The sequence below is a fragment of the Gymnodraco acuticeps genome, unplaced genomic scaffold, assembly GCF_902827175.1.
Source record: "Gymnodraco acuticeps unplaced genomic scaffold, fGymAcu1.1, whole genome shotgun sequence".
NCBI classification, from domain to species: Eukaryota; Metazoa; Chordata; class Actinopteri; order Perciformes; family Bathydraconidae; genus Gymnodraco; species Gymnodraco acuticeps.
The window spans coordinates 591825-609915 of record NW_022989800.1 but is presented as its reverse complement, the minus strand read 5'-3'; the positions used below and the strand labels follow the sequence as shown (position 1 = coordinate 609915).

General features: G+C 41.8%; 1 protein-coding gene across 1 annotated transcript in view; it reads right to left on the bottom strand.

Moving 5' to 3' along the window:
* ttc7a (tetratricopeptide repeat domain 7A) overlaps nucleotides 1-18091 on the bottom strand; it is a 157623-nt gene that overhangs the window by 37400 nt on the left and 102132 nt on the right. Inside the window, exons 17-19 of the mRNA XM_034224890.1 lie at nucleotides 15561-15673; nucleotides 15077-15211; nucleotides 5611-5813 (exon numbers count right to left, since the gene is read on the bottom strand). Coding sequence (XP_034080781.1) covers nucleotides 5611-5813; nucleotides 15077-15211; nucleotides 15561-15673 — 451 coding nt within the window. The remainder of the gene's footprint in view (nucleotides 1-5610; nucleotides 5814-15076; nucleotides 15212-15560; nucleotides 15674-18091) is intronic.

Below are 18091 nucleotides of genomic sequence, written 5' to 3'. Positions count from 1 at the left end.
AAAACATCACAGACAGAAAGGATATCCGTCATTTAATGGTAAGCTATTGCAATTCTGAATCCATAGATCCATCACCCAAAACCCCTGACTATTCTCTCAACTCAGTATTTACATTCTTATATTCAAAGAAAATCAGTAATATCTTTAAAAACTACAAGTCCCTTTCTATCAGCTGTGCACCGTTATGGTGTAAATATAACCTATTTAACAATTGGATCAAATATAAAAGTCAGCCGAATTAGTGTTGATACTGCAAGGAGACGTATTGTGTGAAAAATAAATAGAAGATGTTGTTTAATTGCTGATATATTTATGATCCACGTCACGTATTCAGTTTCGGCGGCATTTCTTCCAGTTTGTCAAAAGGTCATCGAATCAGGGCTCTATAAATAAAGAACTACGGCAGATGTGTAATATTGAATGCAGCCGAACCGTGTATTACAATGCCGTTATGTGATGACTTTCAACGAGAAAAGCAAGCACACTCGGAAAAAGTATATATGGGGCGAAGCCTGCGAGCTAGTTCAGGCAGTCAATGATACATTAACACGTGACGCACCTCGTCCCTCTTACAACCAACCAAACACATTCTCCTAAACATGCCGCTCTATTTAAGCTGCCAGGTCTTCCTGCCTCTGCCTCGCTATGCTGCTGCTGCTGCACTGCTGTGTTCACTTGCTATTGCTGAGTTCATGTTCCTGCTGCTGTGTTTCATGTTGCTGCTGCTTGCCTGACCCACCACCACCCCAGCTTCCAACTGTAGGCTCGGGGATAGTTATCTAATCATCACTCAATGTTCTTTGTAAATCTGTGGAGTGATGAGGCCCGAGCCTAGACGCCAAATTCAAACTATATGCTGCTTATAATAAACATATTAAGAAACACGTGAGTTGTCTGACTGAAATATATATATATTTTTAAATGTTTTCGGATTTCATATTGCATAAACACCATATCCTAACGTGCATTGCGGCTAAAACACCCAATCATCAAGCTTCAAGTTCGATGTTTTAAAACCTCTGAAAAAAGAAATGTGTCTCAGAATCGAAAGGGAAAAACCTATGGGAAAAACACAAAAGTATTGTACACAATTTAAACCAATTAATGTTGTGTAATTAACAAGGATAAACTGCTGTTTTTAGTGGATGAGTACTGCAGATATCGCTTTAAAATAATTTGCCAGTGAGGGGAATACGGTTTTATTCTGAAAACTTTGAGACCGGAAATACTGTTTTCACCCCGTGAGGGTTGACGCTAACTTTACATGGACGCTGCCGTTACACGTTCTCCTGAAGAGAGCTCAAATCATCTTCGTAATATCTATCAAACTATAGATCCTACACATCCACTGGACGTGGATTCTAAAAGTACAATATACACTTCTCGCTAGAAATCTAATCAAAAAGCATTTTAAAGGCCAAACTATCCTACAATTTAGGATTTTCCAGAGAGGGTTATTTGCGAATATACGACCCTCCGTAGCATTTGCATTCAACGGGAGCACTAGAGGTCGAACACTTTAAAACATGATTATAGGTCGTAATAAGCGCTTGAACAATCAACCTATTTGGTCGTAATAAGGGCTTGAACAATCAACCTATTTGGTCGTATGAGTTGGAGGACTTGTTGGTTATTATGAACCACAGCGCAGGGGCTGCTGGGCTTCAGTAAGGCTTACAGTTATGGGTTTCCCTTACTCACATTTCCCTCTCCTCCTCTGCTGTGGATACAATTACAATTTCACTCCACTCTGGTTAGTTGAGTTGAAGCCACGCAACGCTGTCTTGAACCTATAAGAAAATCCTTTGCTTTATTGCCTGCTTTGCTTTAATTAGAATACATTATTGTAAATGTCATTGAAAGTTATCTTAAAACTATGAGAAATGTGGTTAAGGAAGGGCCAGAAATGTTTCTGCCATATTGAAATATAGCAGATAAAGCTAGCAGATTAGCCTGGTATTAGGAATGGAAGAACCGGAAAATATCTGAAATTGACATTTAATCTTGTTTATTTAATAAGTCTACAGATGTAGAAACATTTTTGGAACAAAAGGAGTGGTTTTGTTGGGAGATCTGTTTCTATTTTTTTGCAAACGTCATCTAACAAGAGCTTCTGTTCAGTTTGCTTTAGCATTGGTTGCTGCCAAGTACCAATCAAAGGAGAAGTCACTGTTCCTTGTTGATGTTTGCCAAGAATTGCTAACATTATGTAACTAAAACAATCAGATGTGAGCTGTTTTCCACATGTTCCAGTCTTTATGATAGGCTAAAATAAGATAATAGTTTAGGGAATCTAGCTTAACGCAATACAATAATAGGTAACAACACCGTAACACTTTATAAGTGGATGTGTTTGCGTTGTGCAAAAATGCCCAGTGGTTGGAGAGATGCCACAAGAAAGAACTTCAGCATTAGTGAAATGGAGGTTAAATAAACTTAGAGTAAACATGATTTTCCAGTGTGTCAGTACTGGTGTTGAAGGAAAACTAAAAAGTTGAAAACATGCATTATCATCCAAGAGGTTTGTTCAAAGGATCATACATTTAAGGATCCAATATTTATAGGTAAAACATATAATGATCTCAAATTTAATTCATGACATTCAACCAGTTTTAATGTTCCTCTCTTTTAAAGTTATGCTTTCATGTTTTTGGAAAACACAATTTGTGGACTGTGAAATTAGATGTTTTTTGTTTTCTTGGTAGGATTGCTCATGACTGAAATGTTCTCTTTGCAAAAGAAGAGCAAAAAAATGAATGTATTGGTGAATCTGAGAAATCAATGGCTACTTACAAAAATAAAAATATGTTTGTTTTTGTATCGCTTCCTGCAAAGGCCCTTCATCTCCATTTAAAACATCCCACAAAGAAATCAGAAGCATCCCATTGTGGAGCCACAGTAGCAGTACATCTTCTTTTATGTGTATCCCTAATAACTCAAAAACATATCTCGAGGACATTCAAGGAAAGAACAGTGTGTACTTTTGCAGAATAATAGCTCAAGTGTAAGAATATCAACTAAGAACATCATCAGATTTCCCCTCAAGGCACAGCAGGATAAATGGGCCACCGGCACAAAGTGTCCACAGCAGATACAGTGTAAAAATAAATGCATGAATCCAGAGCTGCAGAGTATGTAGCAGCATGTAAAGGCTTTATTCTGATGCAAGCCAGAACGATGGGTAGTGCTACACATAAAATGTCCCACACACTTCCCCACTTAGGGTCCAACACAAAGCAAAAATGTATGTATTTAGCACACTGGCCTATAAGTGTGTAATACATAATCCACAATATATCTAGATAGCAGCGTTTTTATTTCTGCGTACTACAACGTGCCTTAATCCAAGAACATGCATACAAAAAAAAGTCCAAAACAGTCCACATGTGCGCCAAATCCATGGAGAAAGACACAAACACATGCGCGCAAACACACACTCACACTTTTCAGAGAACACATCTGCCCTGTAAGAGACCCAGAGTAGGACACTGCCAGCTGGCTTTGTTTCAACTTTACACCCCCAGGGATTGGTTCTCCTCCCACAGGCCAAATATGGAAGAGGAGCGTACCTCTGTTTACCCCAATGGGACTGCAAATACACACACACTAAAGTGCACAGTAGGAGCAAAAGCATTAGCCTTATGTGGTCACAAGGTGGCTAGCACCTAAGTCGAAAATATATATCAATTGGCACATCTATGGTCACTATGGCAACAACAGATATTGTGTGTCGGGCGGTGAGTCTCGGATTTAGGGGAATAACCCTCCCTGATCGGTTCACCATGACAACAGAGAGTTCAAAGGTCAGATCAGCTGAGGTTAATCCAGACGATCATCGGCAAGACAGACTGGACGAGGGAGTGGGTGGGAGTGGGTGAGAGAGGATCTTCTAGTGCGGAAATAATAGAGAGGATCTGCTCCGATGAAAGAAATGTGGGGGAAGTGATCGGGAGAGAGAAAGAGAGTCATTAAGCAGTTTGCCATGTGCCGGTTATGGACCAAATCTTTGTTTGTTTCTATTTCCTAAAAAATGGCCAACCACCAATCTGAGACTAGCCCATAATATGATAATTAAGACAAGAATGAACACAATCCTGACACAGCTCGGCCCTGCACAGGGGAGGAACAGAGCAATGATTCTGTGCAATCATTACTGTCGCCTTAAGAGCTCATATTAATAGCGGCTAATAACAAGCAAGCCTAATATTTTGAATTACAAAAACAAAGACGCACATTTGATCAGCTAACCTTAAGTTTCTGCCAATAAAAACGTATTATAGGGTAGATTAGTATTATACAGTCAGGTTGAGGGTGACATACTTTAAAGCCTTTTATTATCTCCATGAAGAGATTCTGCATTTGATTGCAGATGATGCAGTTTGATCCATTCTGGCCATGACTTTTGTAAGGCACCAATGTATGCATGTAAAGTGTTAAGTAAAACTATTTACTTTCAACAGGATGCTTCCTGTAATGGCTTACAGTATATTCTCTTGTGTTGTGCTTAGTTTGAATATTGATGGTTTATAGCACTAATTGTAAATCGCTTTGGATTAAAGCGTCAGCTAAATGCTATACAATACTGTATGTACTTATTTGATCTACGACTAATAGTATATCTAGTTAATAGAAGAAAAACGTTGACATTATTGTCACTTTTATACACCGTTATACACATTCCTCTATTTATTCCCATTTCATTTTCACTGTGATATGTTTGGAAGAGATTGATCAATATATTTTTGAGAAGATATACAATTTATCTGAGAAGAGGTAAAAAAACTTTTATTCCAACTTTATGGGCAACAGTGTATTAACATGACTTCGTAGTGAAAATCTTGACTGAAAGACAGACAGCATTTTGTCCTTTGGAAAACCTTGGTCAATTATTTTCATTGAAACAAACAAGTTAAATGTCAGACTTATTTAGTACGGAGTTCGGTAAACATACTATGGAGGAGCTGCTAGCTGTCCGCTAATGTTTGCTACGCCTTTTTTCTAATAACCCTTTTCAAATTACCAAGATCTGAGAAGCGTAAAATGTAGATTTAAAACTGGACAAAAAGTAAAGTACATTTGGTATAGCTTCTGTCAGAGATCTACAATGGTGACGCATACGCAAAGGGTTTACTTCGCTATTACGGGAAACCAAATGAAACAGGCCATTTCATTGAATACAATTACAGATTTCTTCTAGTTTGAAAATTATTAGATATTTTAATGCAAAAACTTTACAATGTCTACAATTGAAATGCCGGTTATTAACTAGTTGATATCTACATCTTCTTAACAATTGACTGCATTTGTGTGTGTACTGTTTAATTTTGCGGATTAAAGAACATTTATACTAGTTTGCGTCACAGAACTAAGTGTGAGCCTCACTTGGCTTTGACGTTTTTGCAGTGTAATCTAATTCAATGTACTCAAGTTAAAGATTGAATGCACATGTTCGGCCTGCATCTTACATCAACTGTAATTCAATAGACTCATGTAGAGGCATACAAATGTATAAATGGATCCATGCATGTAGTGTGTGTGTTTACATGAGCATACAGACAACTGAGCAGAATGTGTCTAATTTAGCCGACTGAAGCTTTCACCGTTTCTCACCATGTGCACAAGTATGCGTTCTCCTGTGGGATGGAGGGCCAGGGCCTCGTCATACCAGCCTTTGGCTTCTTCCAGTTGGCCCCGGAGCTCGGCTAGGCGACCCCGCTGCAGCATCACCGAGTACGAGCTTGGGAATAGCGCGCTGGCCTCAGCTATGCAGAACTGGGCCTCTTTTAGCCGACCATCCACCATGAACAACTCCCCTGGAGGAGGAGATGGAAAAGGAGGAGGAGGGAGGAGGACAACGAGTGAGAGGGATGAAGAGATGAGGAGAGGAAAAGGGATGTCAATAAAAAGATGAAGAAGGGATGATAAGGGAGGGAGAGAAAGAAGATAACTAATTAATCCCATCAGTAGCATGTGTGAGTGACAAATGACTTAACTGTGAGTTCAGCTGAATTATGTTAAAATGTAAACTGGGCAGCGTTTAAATACAAACAAAACCAAACACACACATGGGCTCACTCAGCGCTCGGGAGCAGACGGCGTATACAATATATTTGCACAAGGCAGTTCACTTGCTCTCTAAGAGAAGGTAACACACACACACACACGCACGCGCACACACACACACACACACACACACACACACACACACACACACACACACACACACACACACACACACACACACACACACACACACACACACACACACACACACACACACACACACACACACACACACCAGAGAGTGGGAGCAACCAAGTAACTGGGAAGTCATGAAAGTCCTGCCTAAATATGGCCATCGCAGACTAAAGCTGCCTGCCTCCTTTCTTTGCTGCTGGGAAGATGAGGACACACACACACACACACACACACACACACACACACACACACACACACACACACACACACACACACACACACACACACACACACACACACACACACACACACACACACACACACACACACACACACACACACACACACACACACACACACACACACACACAATGACGCCTACAAGCATATCAATGTCCAATAGAAGGACCAATATCTGGACGGCATGCTGACGAAGATAGGAGATGTCAATCATGGAGTGGATGCTGGGTCAACACCCAGAGAAACCCTGAGAAGTAAAATTGTCAGCTCTAAACACTGTGTGCACGTGTATGTATGTTGTGGGGACAATTTAGTCCCTCACATGGCGGCGACTTGCATTTATTTCATGGACAAAAAGCAAGTCCATGTAACCTCAATCCATGCATTTTATGGTGAAGAGTTTAAAGTTAGGTTTAGAATAATCGCACATTATGTCATTTTCTTCCAATAGGGGGATATTGTTTTGGAACTTGTGACGTAGCGTGGGATCATGGGAATTGTTGTCTTCTTTGGTCACCTTCCCAGACTAAATATTCTTTCTTTGTATATTGCTCAGAGAATTTGCACCAGAAACCGTTGTCCTCAGAGGTCTCCTCCTCCCCAAAACAAATGGACCTGGTAAGTATAACCGATAAATCACTTATTAAAGCAGTATCTTTAAAAAAACAAAACAACGTTGAAGGTACTGTTTAGTTGTGCTAGCAGTAGCTTGTTTTTGTGCTGACTTAAGATCTAGACGTTCGATGAAAAAATCAGTTATCTGATTAAAATATACTGTTAAAGCGCAACCCAGTAAGTCACCTGGTAGAGTGGGTTGCCTGTGTACAAAGGTTGAGTCATTTTTGCAGCCACCCAGGGTTGAATCCGACTCTTTGCTGCGAAAGCTATCCTTCTTTTTTTTTAACATCATAGTATTGTAAAAGTGTTGCTTGAAGCGGATAAAAAGTCAACAGGCAACCCCATAAAATGTACTGTTAACCTGATGGGAAAACAAATTCTCTCGGTTTGTGGTTTATTGAAAATAATTGGGATTATTCAAAATCATAACTGATTTCATATGGAAATGTTACAAATGATATCTTTAAGGTTAAGGTTAGAAGTAGGATTAGGCAAGTAGTAGTTACGGTTAGGGTCAGTCTCCAGGAAATGAATGTTAGCTAAGGTCATGTGACGGAAACACAACTGTGTGTGTGTGCGTGTGTGTGTGCATTACCTTCTCTTAGAGAGCAAGCGAACTGCCTTGTGCAAATATATTGTATACGCCGTCTGCTCCCGAGCACTGAGTGAGCCCATGTGTGTGTTTGGTAGCGGATGTTTTGTTTGTTTATCTGTGTCTCATGAATGCACAGATGGGAGATACTTAGTGCATGCATGCTACCTCTGTGAGATGAAAAACAGCCATTTCCCAGCCTCCGGTTTACTTGTCATAGCTTCACTTCAGGGAGAAAATGATTCAGTGAATGCTCTCCGGTTATGTAAGGCAATTTTTCTTCTCCTCACCTGAGCTCCCAGGGGAAAAAAATCAGATCACTGCATGAATGTATAATGTCCATTTGTAGGTGTGTTTGGAAGGTTATATGGAGCTAAGTATATCCATTCTTAAAAACATTCTGTGTGTGTTTTTTCCTAAGTGGCCGAAGAGGATGTGAGATTGGGAGAGGAAATGACCGATGAGAAGAGGAATGTGCGCACAGAGGGAGGGAGGTCTGGGGGTTACCACTGACTCAGCCTTGAGCTTAAAGACACACCCCTGCTCTCACACGTACACACACTATTTATTTTGAATCAGCAGCGAGCAGTTTTTATTTTGTCTGGACTCAGAAAGGAAAAGCAGAGATCAAAGGTTGGACATTGAAAATAACCTTTGAATTACAGTCGGCCACAGGGGATGACCCCTCAACCCATCTTATCCCGTACTGTAACACACTCTGGTATGCTGGTTGCATCACTGGCTTCACTAGCCTGCTGTATGGGTTTCCATTTTGGTTCTCATGCCTCATACACTCCTGCCCGGGTGGATGGGAGGAGTGTTGTTTGTGCGGAGCGTCTCTGTACTCCTCTCTTAATTTCCTGCATTAATGCTCCACTCTTCTGTAAACTTCCACAGGCAGACTGAGGCTGAAGGGCTGGAAGTAATAGCAGTAGGCATCACTGCCATTCTGCCCTTAATAGAACAGTGGCCACATGTATGCAGGTACAGCGCACTCCTACATAAGGTATGCATGGTTCTACCCACTGAGATGCCCTTGTTGTTTGTGAAGGCAGAAAATGGCTGCAGTAATCACATTAAATCAGGCATCCTCAAACTACGGACTCCGGTCCGGATCCGGACCGAACCACCACTGTCTCCGGACTCTGAGCAAATTATACTTTTCATATGTATTATCTCTCTGTATTATATGTGAGACATCGCCACAACGCATTCGCAACGAGTCAAAATTCTCCGCTATGTCCACTGCAAACAGCGCTCTGCATGTCTGACTGTTCCACTGTGTTCCACCTGTGTGTGTCAACGCTTTGGTCCAATCACATTCAGCATCCAGTCAGCGTTTTTCCCCCCCAAACAATCTGCGAATCAGAGGCACAGTAGGGCGGGTCTTCGCGGACTGCGGGTGGGAAAAATGTGTGTGTCTCTTTCAACCTGTCTAAGTCAGAGCGAGAATAAAAAAAAAAAAATTCAGAGCGAGAGTTAACAGCTCATCTAGTTCCATCTGTACTGTAGCTAGTAGCCTAGTTTCACCTACCGGGGTGGCAACTGACACCCTAAAAATAGGCCTTGCCACCCCAGCTGCCACCCCAGTTGGCAGCTTTGTTTTGAAAGAAAAGTTGTGGCTCATCGGACATTTATGAGAGAAAATCTCTAATGTCCGAGTGCAAGTGAATGCAGCACAAGATGCACGTCATGTAACCCCTCCCCCGGTCCTGGCGCGAGCGTGGACATATGATTGGCGGCGATTTCATTTTGAACTGGACGGCGCAAAACGAGAAGCATTCGGACCCAAACGCTGAAGGAATGAGGTATTTGCGGTCTACACTGACAGAGAAGAGACTGTCAGTTTGGCTGTACTCAGCATTGAATCAAAACGCACTAAAGCTGTTGATCTTAAATCGTTTGTGAGGCGTTTTTCTGAACAAAATGGTAATCGCCGCATTCAGCTGTAATAGACATGCCAACTTGATGCTCTGCTCACGGATGAGCATACACAACTATTAAGATGATGACCTTACGTGTGTAAATATATTTTTTTCTTTGAGGGGGTCTGCCCCCAAAAAACTGTTTTAAGTCCTGAGAAAGTCAAATCAGACGGTGTGTAAAACTACACTGCCCAGCCAAAAAAAAGTAACCACTTTGATTGTACTAGGCCAGTAGGTAAGGACTTTCCACTGGATAATAACTGCAGTATAAAAGAATGTATGACTGAAGTGATGGAGACCATGTTGAAGGCAAACAAAAAGAGGAAATAACAGGCCAAATCAAGCAAATCCCCCTCTCAGATTCCACAGCAACCAGAAGAACATAAATACTGGCTGGTGATTTGATTAATCGGCTTTGTGATAGAATAAAAAATGCACAGTGCATTTCCTTAGCTGTGGGTGAGTCCACTGACACCACTGACAATGCTCAGTTGCTGGTGTTTGTGAGTTGTTATGATGAGGCAAAGGGGGAGTTTGTTGAAGATGTGTTGGGCCTGACGAACCTCAGTGGACGCACAAGGGGGAATACATTTATAAAGCAATAATGGGAATGCTGAATGAAAGAGGGGTGCAGCTGCCTTTATTCATAACTGTGCAGCTCTTACACTGCGACTCTGAGGGGTCAAGCACAGACACAATAACAATGAAAACGGCTGCATATACAGATTATTTTTGTTTTTGCAACCTCGTGTTAAGAATCTTGTTGCAATTGTTTAAAAGTTTGAATGACCGTAATAAACGGACCTTTGTCTTATTGAAACATTTATTTTGGACCTTTAAGATTTGTATTTGAGTACCCCTGCATTAAATGATGTCGTTTCACACAATAACAAGATTAAATATATCATCTCAAACGGAAATTATGTTGTCTGTATATCTACAGTACATCTATGATGTTATCACACAGGGTTTTCCAGCCTTTCGCATATTGGTGACCCAGTGATAATTCTGTGATTGCATTACTGAAACGTGAAGTAAAGCATATTCAAAAAGTGAATACCAAGTGAATAAACACTATCTCACTCCCCAGAGAGACGGGGCTTGTAAGCAGGTCAGTAAGCTGCATAAGACAGTCAGGCTGCACAGCTTTCTCAGCAGCATCTGCATAGCACACTCACAGCATACTGTGTGTGTGGAGAAGATTTTCATTCATAAATTGCAATCAGATAGTCATGCTTTGATTTCAGGGTCCGTGTAATTTTTGTCAGTTTGACTTTTCGTTTAAACCAAAAGCCAAAAAACGGAAAACCAAAGCCGTTTTCCTGTTTTTGTTGTCTGAATCAAAAAACGGATAACAAGAAGACCTAATTAAAAAAAACTGTCCGATTTTGGTTAACTTCATTCAATTTTCCGTTTTGTATAGAGTGCCACAGTGACGCGTCCTAAAACCCGGAAGAAAGTTAGCATTTTACCACTTCCGGTTCCTTCGATAAAAACCAATGCCATTTCTCCATAGGATTTTGGAAAATAGCTCGAAATAAGGTCTGTGGTTGACACAAATTGAAGAGACAGATTACGTTTTGTTCACCCGGATAATATCCACATGTCTACCCTACTTTTATAATTTTCGAATCATAAATCTAATCGATAGATTTATGATCGATTGATTTATAATGCGTCACTGTGGCACTCTATAGAGAGGCAAAGTCCCTCCCCTTCTGGGGACCTCCATGGGACCTTATTTCGGAAGAATTATGTATTGAAGTCAATGGGGAGAGAAAACGTATCTTTCGATCCCGTTTGAATTGTGCCATGAATTACACATATGATGTTTGTCAATCTTAAAAAATCATTTCCATGTCAAAAAAAATCACAGTTTGTCGTAAAACTGTTGAAATATAAGACTATGAAAAATACGCAACTAGAAAGACTACAAATCCCAGAGTCGCGTAAGTGATGTCATAACTGATGTCATCGATGTTTTCCTCCACTAAATATAAGAGATAGCTAAGATAAGATAACTTTAACAAGATGCCTGTGTGCTTAGTACCAGGTTGTAATCATGCAAGTATGCAACAAACATGACGTTGTCACCAGTCTATGGTTGTCACAAAGCGGCAAGCTGGACACTGGATTTACAGACACACAGTAAAATAAAGTTATGCACAGAGCTTGCATTGTATTATTATCTATAAACGCATATTTGCATGTGAATGCAGAAATAAAATTATCCTCGTCAGACTTCTGGGTTCCAGGATTGAACTTTTACAGCATTGCCATAATATCCTTGAGTCTTTTATATTGAAATATGTTCTTTAACTTCCGGTCCACCGGACTGCTTTTCTTTATTCTTCAATACAAAACGTAAAATTGAATGAAGTTGTTATCAAAAACCAAAATCGGACCGTTTTTTAAATTAGGTCTTCTTGTTATCCGTCTTTTGATTCAGACAACACAATCGGGAAAACGGCTTTGGTTTTCCATTTTTTCGTTTTAAATCAAAAACGAGAAAGGCTGGTATTTTAGTTTTTTGGCTTTTGGTTTAAACAAAAAATCAAACTGACAAAACATACACAGACCTTTCAGTTACCTTCGCTAAGGCGGCTATGCTTTTGTCTCACTTAGTCTTTCAGCCTGATTATTGGAAATATACCGATGTTCATAAACAATTGATGGAAGGGTGTAGCATGGTCCTTGGAATAACCCGTAAAACAAGAGGATCCAAATAACGAAGAGGATACACAAATTATTTTTCATTTTTGTTTAGGTTGCGAGATTGGGAATTCCGGCTGCATTCAGGTGATGTCATAATAATCTGAAATTGTAGTTTAAATATGGGAAATGGGGACAACAACTCGAAAAGAGAAATAAATGCGTTGTTTAAACGCTCTAAGCAATAAAGTCAACCACAACTTCTTGATAGCATCTACTACAACTTCAATTTCATAAACACATCAAATTCCAAAGAAAAACTTCCCAACTCGGGAAATGGGAGCATGTGGATGCACAATTAGCCTTGACATAGTTTTTAGCTCTCCAGGTGCCTTTCTTATCTGGATTTGTTTAGTGAAGTTATTCTTAACATGGAGGGTCCAGGTTTCCATCTCAATACAATAAGCTTAACCATAAGGGGTCAAAGAATTGATCCACGAGGTACATTTCCCCCATTTTGGCTTCGCTCCATTGGCTGCCAATACATTTTAGGATTCATTTCAAAATCCTTTTGTTTACTTTTAAATCCCTAAATGGCATGACCCCACCATATATTTCTGAGCTGCTACACCCTTACACGCAGGGGTGGACTGGCCATTGGGAATACCGAGAGTTTCCCAGGGGGTTTAGGGAAACGGGGTTCAGGGGGAGTGGCTGTACGGCTGTACCCGTAGGATAGAAAAGGGGGAAGTGACGTCTGACTCAGAGGTCGCGCGGCTGTGGAGAAGAACGTGTTGCCCACATTCTGTTACTGAGTTTAGGCTAGTTAGCTAGCAGGTTTATTGTTTTGGGTGCAGTCACTTTTGCCTCCACTTGCTGTTCAAATACATGTTGAAAGAAAAAGTAAATCTGTTTACAGTTCTGTTTTTATATGGGTGTTGAAGAAGAAGAAGCTCCTCCGCTCCCTTCACTGGCTTCCGGTAACTGCTAGAATCCACTTCAAGACACTGGTACTTGCTTACCGTGCTGCGAATGGATCTGGCCCTTCCTACATCCAGGACATGGTTAAACCGTACACCCCAGCGCGTGCACTACGCTCTGCATCAGCCAAACGACTCGTTGCGCCCTCGCTGCGAGGGGGACCCAAGTTCCCATCGGCGAAAACACGTGGGTTTGCTGTCCTGGCTCCAAGATGGTGGAATGAGCTCCCCATTGACATCAGGACGGCAGATAGCTTGCACATCTTCCGGCGCAAACTGAAAACTCATCTCTTTCGACTCCACTTCGAGCGTTAGAACTATTAACGAAGCACTTTTATACTAATAACGGACTGGATTACCTAAAGCCAGTTGAGTAGCACTTGAAATGTTTGGCTCTATGAAACCTGATATACTTATATGATTCTGTTTTCTTCAAGGTTGTGTCTTCCTGGTCGAATGTACTTATTGTAAGTCGCTTTGGATAAAAGCGTCAGCTAAATGCAATGTAATGTAATGTAATGTAAAAGAAGAAGAATTGGGAGGGATGAAACCCTCTTTAATGGTCACACATGCAGAGCACACAGCACACACAGTGAAATGTGTTCTCTGCTTTTAACCCATCCTAGTACTAGGAGCAGTGGGCAGCTATTGTACAGTGCCCGCGGAGCAATGGGAGTGAGGGGGGAAGGGGGATGTCCGGTGCCTTGCTCAAGGGCACCACGGCAGGGCAGGAGGTGAACTGGGACCCCTCCAAGTAGAAGTCCACACTCCAAATGTAGGTCTGGTCGGGGACTTGAACCGGCGACCCTACGGCTCACAGTCCAAGCCCCTACTGACTGCCATAGATTTAGTCCCTAATTTTGCTCTCAAAGTGCACCAGATTGATGCATTTAACTTCAACATTTAAAAAAATCTCTTCCCGGGGGAGCTTGCCCCCGGACCCCCCTAGAGGAGGTGAGGTCCACCACCTGCCCACACCCCCTGTTAAATTGTCTCATCCACATTGAGGATGCTTCCTACGACTATGTTTTATTCCATGCGTCAAGTCAGGCAAATTGGGTCCAAATGTTATTGCATCAATGATCTGTTAACATTAAAATCACTAAATATATGCTGTAACTATTTTGCTTAGGCAACTCAAGGGCTCAGGTAATGTTATTACTATATGAATAATGGTCCAAATTAACATTAAATGCATAGGATTTTTTGTTAAGTAACATACTTTCTTCGTCGGCCGGCCGATACATGCCGCGCATTAAGTGGGCCTGTCTGTCAATTAATCCCGGGCCACTTTTTCCCCCAAGTCCGCCCCTGCTTACACGCCCAACCGCCCTCTTAGGTCAGCGGATCAACTGCTCCTGAATGTGCCCAGAACCAAGTCAAAGCTCAGAGGGGGCCGTTGCTTCTCTGTAGCAGTTCCCACACTGTGGAACGATCTGCCCATGCACATCAGACAGGCCGCCACACTGCCTGCTTTTAAATCGCTTCTTAAAACCCACCTCTTCTCCTTAGCGTATTAACATATTTTAGAGCATTGCTTTTATTGCTTTTAAATTGTCTATTGTTTTTACTTGTACTTGTTTTATGGTGTGTGAGCTGTGCTGTGTTCTTTTTTGTATGTTTTGTTTTGTTTATTTGCCTGTAGAGCACTTTGGTCTGGAGGTTTAAAGTGCTATATAAATAAAGCTGTATTGTATTGTATTGTATTATTTCCATGAAATTTGGTTGAGACTTTGAAATCCTTCTTACGATACATTTGAATGACTTGGTCTATCCCTTTGAGTTTGAGTAAAGTACCGAATCACAAAATACAATTTTCACCGTGATTCCAATTCCGTGTTAAGAAAAAAAAGTTGTGTTTGATGCCATACCAGCTTGAAGCCAAATGCGTTCCAGGATGGTCCAGATGTAGGTGGGTCCTTGGCGACGGGTGGAGCTGATGTCCGACACCTCAGATAGCGCTGCTTCCAGACGGGACACTGCCACTGACGTAGGACTCAGCAAACCTGTATGGCAAGGTGGAGGGATTAAAATATGCCAACGGTTGAAAATCAAACATTCTCTGTTTATATAATTTTAATAGATTTCCTGTCACTAAATGGCAATACAACTAACCCCTGGCCCTGGTATGATCACTGGTGGGGAGGTGAATCAGATCATTGATATTTAATGTGTCCGGCAAACATAGTGTCAATCCAGAATAGGTCAAATGCCAGGGAATTCGGACTGACCTACAATTCACCTTTATAACTGGTATTTACACCAGAAGAAAAGGAGGAGGTTTTTCATTTAAAATAATCAATTCAATATGCTGCAATTTCAAGTGACATGACTTTAATCAGAGAGAGAGCACACCGGAGGAGGCGTCCTGGAAGTCTGGCAGGGTGAGGTGGATGGAGTGTTTCCTTGGTCCAGAGCTGACCTCTGCCCTGTCAGCCATCGGTATACTGCTGCTGTCATCTGTCTCACTGAAACACAGTTGTACAGGACAATCACAGTGAATCAACACAATCACAGATATACAGTACACTACATGTTATTACCTTGTAGGTGTAGAGTTTACTGAGAGTGTGTTCAATGAGAGCAGGTTTGTACACGGACCCTCACTATTGCGGTAAGCATGTTGTCACTTCCGGTTGTTGTTGTCATCTCCGGGTATCCTGTGTGCCTGTTCTGCTGCTGATAGCTTATATTATCTTAAATTGATTGTTTTAAAATTCTTGATCACGGTAGCTACCTGACGTTGTAATCACACGTTACTACAGCTTAAAGAGCCTGTGACAGCCTCCCAACAACTGTTGTGCAATGAAATATTGGGCTACTAGTCATCTCAAACCGTCAGTTTAAAAAAGAAGGTGCGATACCGTACCGTTAAATATCAATAATTTCGAACATCGCGGGGAAATTCCTTCGACTCATTTTGAAGTTTTGGGGGAAGCCGGAAGTGACGTCAATGCGGGAACGCTTCACTGTGCGGCGAGAGAGCCAAACACGGACAAAGTGTGTTGTCATGCGTATAAATGGTGAATTACTGAGTTTAGGCACGTTAATAACGTTGTAATGAAGTTGACTGCAGTATATTCATATTTGTCAGTGATTTCATGTCAATTCGGCGAACATAAACATAAATGATCGTGGTGAAGATGATGATTAAATTAGGATTTAAAATCAGTAGTGAGAGCTGCTGAATTTCCTCCCGTCGGATGTGATATAAAAACAAATCGATTATTTTTGTAGTTGTAAACTCAAGTGGATGAAACTACATTTATTAGTGCTTTCATGTCAATTTGGCGAACATATGATACATTAAATGATCCTGAGGATGATGATTACAAATCGTTTGTTTGAGCCGGTCTGCATTTCCTGATGAGAAAACAAACCGATGATTTTTGTAGTTGTAGTACACCAACATGGATTAAACGTGTGGTTTTTTTACCACAATGTTGGGGAAATTAATGGATAAAATGCACGGATTATTATTATTATTATTATTCCCACTCCGATCGGGACACCACACAGTTTCCCCGCAGCGAGGCTCCCCCCCAGTTGACAGTTTACGTGGGCTGGGCTGGGTACAGTGGCGGACTGGCCATCGGGACTCTCGATGGCCGGTACCGAAGTGGGCCGGTCGGATAAGTCACTAGCACATCCCCCACTCCCCCCGTTGACAATTTACTAGCGGTACCGAAGTGGGCCGGTCGAGAGTTCCGGGCTGATTTTTAGTCCCAGTCCACCACTGGCTACATGACCGTATGATCGCCCATATTGACGCACCTAATTCCTAAACTTCTAACAGATACAACATAAACTGATCCTTCAGCCTCATATGAGCTCTCAGACACGTTCAAAATTAAACTGTCATCGCTGTCTGAGCTTGCTGCTGTGTGCGCCATCGTGCGTTTACATGCAGATGCTGGGATCCTGAACGGTTCAGCTGGAGCGCTGTGCCCGCAATGAAGTCACACATAATTTGGCGGGACTTGAAGAATCCCCGAGAAGATCCAGAAAATGGTCAACATTGAAGGGCAGATTAATGGTTATCAAAGTACAAATATCCAAAATCAGTTCAGTAACGGTTTCAAGGGGACAATATTTACTCAAATTGATGGGTTTGAATGATGGGGGAAACTCGTGTCACAGGCTCTTTAAGCACTCACAACTCTCCTTCTCTTAGCGACTGTAACTCCACAGTAGCTTACACTCCTTTCGGGTTTGCTAAACGGTAGCTACTTTAGCTTGATAGCTAGCCATGGCTCTTTCCCCACCCTCGGGTGCTATTTCCTGCTCTACCTGTCTCATGTTTGGTTACTTCCCTACCTCCTTTACTGGTACCGATACATGTATTAAATGTAGTATAGTTGCTAGGTTGAAGGCGGGAATCATAGGCATTGAAGCCCGGCTCCGCATTTTAGAAAGTAACTTAGCTACAGTAAAGCCCATGTTAGTCGGTGCGGACCGGCAAAAGGTAGCTCCTATTAGCCGTCCCCCGGCAACTCCCGAGCAGCAGGGAGACTGGGTGACTGTTCAGAAGAGGCATAACGCGAAACCCGCAGGTCCCCACCAACCCGTTCACGTATCTAACAGATTTTCCCCACTCAACGAGGCACCCGCTGAGAAGCCAACTCTGGTTATTGGTAGCTCTATTATGAGACATGTGAATTTAGAGACCGAAGCCTCCACAGTCACATGCATTCCGGGGGCCAGAGCGGGCGACGTTGAGGCACATCTCAAACCGCTGGCTAAGGATAAACGTAAATACAGTTTGTTATTCACGTCGGTGGTAATGATGTTCGTTTACGCCAATCAGAATGCACCAAAGTTAATGTGGCGTCGGTGTGTAGTTATGCTAAAACAATGTCAGACACCGTAATTTTCTCTGGTCCCCT